Source organism: Acanthisitta chloris, unplaced genomic scaffold, assembly GCF_000695815.1.
Source record: "Acanthisitta chloris isolate BGI_N310 unplaced genomic scaffold, ASM69581v1 scaffold9767, whole genome shotgun sequence".
NCBI lineage: Eukaryota > Metazoa > Chordata > Aves > Passeriformes > Acanthisittidae > Acanthisitta > Acanthisitta chloris.
The window spans coordinates 7,974-13,907 of record NW_008680912.1 but is presented as its reverse complement, the minus strand read 5'-3'; the positions used below and the strand labels follow the sequence as shown (position 1 = coordinate 13,907).

Here is a 5,934-nt window from a genome sequence, read left to right as displayed (position 1 = left end):
CCGGGCGCTTCGCCGCTCCCTCCGGACTCTCTGGGATGTTTTTCTCCTCGCAGGTCTTTGGCCATGAACCCCATCCAGAGACCTGAGATGTATATCATCGGCGCTCAGCCGGTGTGCAGCCAGCTGCCGGGGCTCTCTGCCAGCTCTACCAGGAGCACATGGTGTTCATCGGGGAAGGGGCTCGCAGTGCCATCAAGGAGTGCCAGTACCAGTTTCGGCAGAGGCGGTGGAACTGCAGCACGGTGGACAACACCTCCGTCTTTGGGAGGGTGATGAAAATAGGTAGGAGCACCCGGTACGGGGAGGTGCTGGGCACAGGCTCTGCATCTCTCTCCTTTCCTTCAGATACACATGCAGGCGTGATGAGCCCCATTAGCACGGCTCTTAAAGCTGCTTTTAACGAGTTTTTTCATTCCCTGGTGTGCTGGCGCTGCCTGCGTACTGCCCGTGCTCGGGCGGGGTCAGCAGAGCACCTGAGCCGCAGCAGGAGCAGCTGGAGCGGCAGGGAGGGCAGGGGGGCACACACTTTCCTTCTGGGGAGGCATGGGAGGGTCAGGAAGAGGGGACTGCTTCTGGTTTATGTGCTAGTTTAAAGGGAGGGAGGGAGGGAAGAAGCTGGAGCCGGCAACAATGGACCTGTATTATCATTCCCAGTATCTCGAGTGCCCTCAGACAGGGAACGCAGCCCTGAGATGTAGGAAATATGGACTCCCCTGGCACTGGAATTTCCCCTGTTCTCCGTACTGCCACTTTCTGTGTAAACCTAAGAGAGTTTTGTAATTCCTGCCCTGCTGGCCGTAAGAGGCACATTGACAAGCCATTGCTGCACTTGAATTGAGGTGTGACCTAGCTGCATTGTCTCAGCTCCTTTTGAAATGCAATCATCTGATGGCAAGAAACTGAGAAATCCGGGCTTGGTTTGATGTGTCCGACAGCCACGACAACAAAGAAAAGGTGTTAAAACAGCTCACACACACACACACACACATGCACTCCCTCACTCTCCACTACCCCTGTCTGAAGAGGTTGTTTCCCACCAATAAAGCCAATCATTTACACTGAAGAACCAGCACTATTTCTCAGTTGTGAGGTCAAGGAAAACGCTTTACTGAGGGATGGAAAAAGACCTTCAGCTCATTCAGCATTGCTTCCACTTTTTTGGCTTCACTCTCAAAGAAACTGCATAGGCAGCAGGACGCCAAGAGATGCATCTGTAATACCTCAGGGGCGTCAAGATGATAGGGTACCAAGTCCTGTGATCCCTTCCATTTGATACTGAAATCCTTCTGTGTCATCCCAGAGAATTTTAGAGATATTTCTGCCTGTGTTACTCAAACTTTCAGAATTCCTAATTCAGCCCACCAGAGCCATTCTAATTCCTCCTTTTCTGCCTAGCCCAACAATTCTTCTTCGGGGTATTCCCCTAGGAAATGCCATTTCCTGACACATACTTCCAGTTCCTGACACCACATCCAAGGCATCTGTGCATCGTTGATCTCTCACTTTCTGATAGCAAGGGTGATGGCCAGATGAGGCTGCATGCAATCCCAGATTGTTAAAACTTGTGCTTTGAGGTATGAAAACTGAAATTTCACCAGCAAAGGGAAAGGACAGAAAATACACCTCCACCTCTCCTTTCTGATGTTCCTCCATCACATGTAACTTATCCTAAAGAATGGGGTAGATTTCAGATCCCCAAAGAGATACTAGTGACTCCACAAGGATGCAAGAAAATAGGAATCTCCCCTTTAGAGTAAACCTCATCCTCTTCTTCAGTACCTCCCTGCAATCCTGGGTTGGTCCAGTGGGAGAGTCCACACCTGGAAAAAAGAAGTAAGGAGAAAGCTTTTTTTTCTTTGTAATGAGAAAGCAAAGATCAGAGCTGAAGGATGAGAAGCTGACAGGAAGGATCAGCATGTGTACAGGAAGAAAGGACTGGAGTGGATAGTGGTAGTGGGATGATTTATCTTCTCTAAAATGAATTTGATCCTGTTAGTTTAGATTGGGAGTAGATTTGGGTTTCAGTGTGGGTATGTCATGGGTATGACCAATAGTCCTGCTGCTGTTTGGTTTGTGTGTGCATTTGTTAGTTGAGTCTTGTTGTATCTCTAGTAGGAATCTGCTGATGGCAGTGTCTGTGAGGTGCCTGCCTACAGTTGCCTGCTGTTCAAAAACCTATCGTAACAGAGTTTGGAGCCCATGTCCTTCAGATTTTCTGGTCAGTTAGAGCAGGTTCAGATATTTATACTCCAGTACAAGACAGCACAGAAGTAAGAAAACTGTCACCAAAGGTTGCCTAGTATATTAGGGGCTCTATGATCATTCATTGCTGTTGTCTATGTCAGTGATGAGCTGCTGTGGAGGGGCATGCTGCCTCTTCTCTTTTGTCTTAGTTCCACCTTCTGCTTTTACATTTTTCTACTTCATAATGAGTCATTGCTTATCATTTAAGCAAATCTATTTTCCACACTGGGGAAGAAGACAAAGCCTTTCAGTCTCTCAGGTTGTGTCCAGCTATAAAGTCATTCTTCCCTGGGTTCATACTGTGTATGACTCTCTCCTGTTTTCAATCCCTGAGCCCCAAATCTGGACCACAGCCCTTTTTCTGTACTCTCTGCCAATGGCAGGAGAAAGGTCTGGAGACCAAATATCTGCAAGAGTGCACAGGCATGCCAGATTATTGTGGAGGGAGGTGAGGGGGAAAAGGAGATAAGAAGGACCAAGAAGGTGTATGGTGTGCCAACAACCCACTGATGCAGGCATGGCATACATTACATGATTTCTTGAGCTGCTCTAGATGGTGAGAGAGGAGGAGAACCTGACCTGGCCAAGTCCAAAGCCTGGGAGATCCTTACGAGAGCATTCACCCAGCCACCTAGATTAGTTTCCTCTCCCCCTCACAGAACTTGGCTCAGCTCAGAAATGGGAGATCCACTCGGTCTGTGTTTAATCATTACACCTTCATTTTGTGTGTTTCATAGAGGTGAGGTAGTCCAGTGATACAAAGGTTTTGTAGAGGCATCTGTAGTACTGAAGCAGGCTGCTTTTTAGCATTGGTTTCTCCTAGTGTTTGTGTTTTCATGAGACGTGGGTTATTCAATAATGGTATCTGACAAATGTGCAAAAATTTTCCTTCTGAAGTTGCTTCTTGTTCTGACAATACAGATTTTAGACTGTACATGTGTGTGTATATATCTCTCTATACATTATATACAAACACATTCCTTACTGCTACATTTATGAGGGAGAGGACAGAACACCCTGAAGGGTCATGTTAGAATTTCCTCAGGGGAGGAGAGAACAGATCTCCTTCAGTGGAATCCTAAATGCAAGGCTGGGGTTTCCAGGTTAGTCCAGTCATTTCTGGAGCCAAAGATCTTATCTCTTCTGCCTTTTCAAATGCTGAAAAGAAAAAAAAAAACCCGAGTCATAAAAGCAGAGAACAAAGAGAAATATTTTTCTTTTTTTTTCTTTGAGCTTGGCAAAGGGTAATAGGGTAACGCTTTAAAAAAATGACTTAAAAGTAAAACTTTTTCATCAAACAAGGTAGAGACAGGGTAACGCTTTAAAAAAATGACTTAAAGGTAAAACTTTCATCAAACAAGGTAGAGACGTTTTTCTCATCTCTGCGTCGGGCTCGCCGGTGGGGTCTGCTGTTCTCCCTTGCCGAGCAGGGACTGCCCGTGCCCCCTGCCCCGGGCGGCAGCACAGGAGGGCAGCATTGCTCCGTGAGCTCCCGGGCTGGCTGCACACACCGCTTAGCACGGCTCGGGCAGCTGTGGGAGATGCCCGAACAAATAATAACACCCCTGTCCTTTGAGGTGACAGCACAGAGGTGTGGAACTGGAGGAGTGAACATTGAGAGGACACACAAAACCCCAAATACTTTTCCAACTCTGGAAGACATGGTAGGAGAGCAGAGAAGTCCTCAATTGCCAGCTACAAATTTGCTTTGTATTCACACAAGCTTTCTGATGTCTGATCCCACCTCCCAGACCAGCCACGGTCTTCCAAACCTACATCTGTTGAGCACTGGTTTGTCCTGCATTGTGGACAGCAAGGTTAAAAACCCCAAACAGCTCTGCTGTGACTCGTTTCAGCCTCTCCAACCATGATCCTCAGCAGCCTGAACAGCTCGTGCAGGTCCAGGGGCTGCGCACTGAGTTGTGCTACTACATCTGACAGGTGGAGATGGTTAAAACATGGACAGTAAAAGTATAAATCCAGTCTGTACTTCTGGGGATCTCAGTAAAACTGTAAGGATGCTAAGTACCTGGAGTCATGCAGGCTCTGTTGCACAAGCTGCTACCAGTGTGAGGTTCTTTCCTTGCACGTATTATAGACAGGGGAGTTCTCTACTTAACAGGATGACTGGTGTATCCCCAGGGTTCTCTCCGTACAGGCACAGACTGATAGGAGCAAAACTGCACACTGGACTGTTATCCTAAAATACCCATAACATGCAAAGCAAACTAGATGAGTAAAAGCTTGATTCTGGTTACTGATAAATGACCATAACTGCCTTATGGGTCAGTCTCAGCTGAATTACCTTAATTAGAAGTCACTGTTTTATACCTCTCAGACCAGGGAGATTTGGTGGGCGTAGTTGTCTTCTTATGACCTGCTGGTAAAGCCCTCCCTTGTATATTATATGTCCTGTAGCATTTTATCAGCTGTGTTCTAGAGCAGAAACCCTTAGTGTTCAGCTCTCATTTGGTTGGAAGGGAGTGAGGAAATCACAAGTTTTTCTGCAAGGTAGATGCCATTCACAGTCTTGCCTTTGTCTTGAGTCATTACCACTAAGGTGGTGATAAGCTGCTATTAATTACAGATTGTCAGCACGTGCAAATTGGAACAAGAGCATACCAAAAGCGTCAGCTCAGCTTTGGTGAGGGAGCTGGCACTGAGAGCCTCGTGGGCTGGTGACAAACTATTCTTAGAGGATCTGCCCTCTGGAGTCCTTCAGGTTTGGCTGGGAGCATCTTGCTGGGGTTTGGTATAAGTTGCTCTTCACAATTAGATTGCTTATTCCAATGAAGCTTTGGCAGTTGCTCTCGTCACCTGTAAGTTTGGTGATGAACGCAATGACTCTGAAGGTGTCAGTTTAGCAATTTATTAGACTGTGTGGTGAGACTGCAGGTGTGAATTGCCTCCTTCTCTTGATTCCACTCTGCTCCCCCTCTTCAGACCCACAGCACTCACTGGTGCTTGGCCTCATGCAGTGTTCTGGCTGTGTTGGTGCCCCGGTCACATTGGGGCTGAATCACTGCCAGGCATACATAGCTGGAGACCCGTTCCAGCTGCTTGGCTCAGATGCTAAGCTGTGTAGGGCACACACGCCAAGCAGGGCAGTCTCTAGTAAACCTGCTAATGGAAAGTATTTTCATTTATTATTGCCTACATGGGAAAGTTTTACTTGTTCCAGCACTGTGGTTCTGTAGGCATTGGGAGAGCTTCTGCCTTGATGCTCTGGTGCAAAAGTCAGTCTCCTTCGGTTGGACTCCCAACAATTTTCAGCTGACCTTATGTAAAACAAAACAAGGGCAATGAACTGAGGAGCCCATAAAGGCTGTTTGTCCCAATTCAATGAAAATCATTCCAGAGCAGTATTTGCCTTATCCAGAATGCTCCTTTTGCACAGACCCAGCCTCGTTACTAGCTGTCAGTGATTACAAATGCAGTGGTTAAGGCAGCAGCTGTATTCTCAGCAAGTGAATGACCCTCTTGCTTGCTGGTTGAGAGTGTTCTCCAGGTTAGAATGAGAGGATAAGTGAAGGGGCAAGAGACTGAGCAGTCCCTGCATATGGTGTTGCTATTTTTTGGGGGGGATGAATGTATGGAGTTCTCAGGGCTCTTAAATGGGTAAACGTAGGTGTAATAAAAATAATAACCCTGGAGGAACAGCACCTGCAAATCATGAAGAACATGGTCTTC

The 5,934-nt window shown here is 46.9% G+C and overlaps 1 protein-coding gene across 1 annotated transcript in view; it reads left to right on the top strand.

Annotated features, from left to right (window-relative positions):
- Positions 1–49: 49 nt before the first annotated feature.
- Positions 50–5,934, top strand: part of LOC103805253 (protein Wnt-5b-like) — a gene marked incomplete at its 3' end in the record, with an annotated part of 6,455 nt that continues 570 nt past the window's right edge. The window contains 2 exon segments of the mRNA XM_009077893.1: positions 50–130; positions 133–282. Coding sequence (XP_009076141.1) covers positions 64–130; positions 133–282 — 217 coding nt within the window.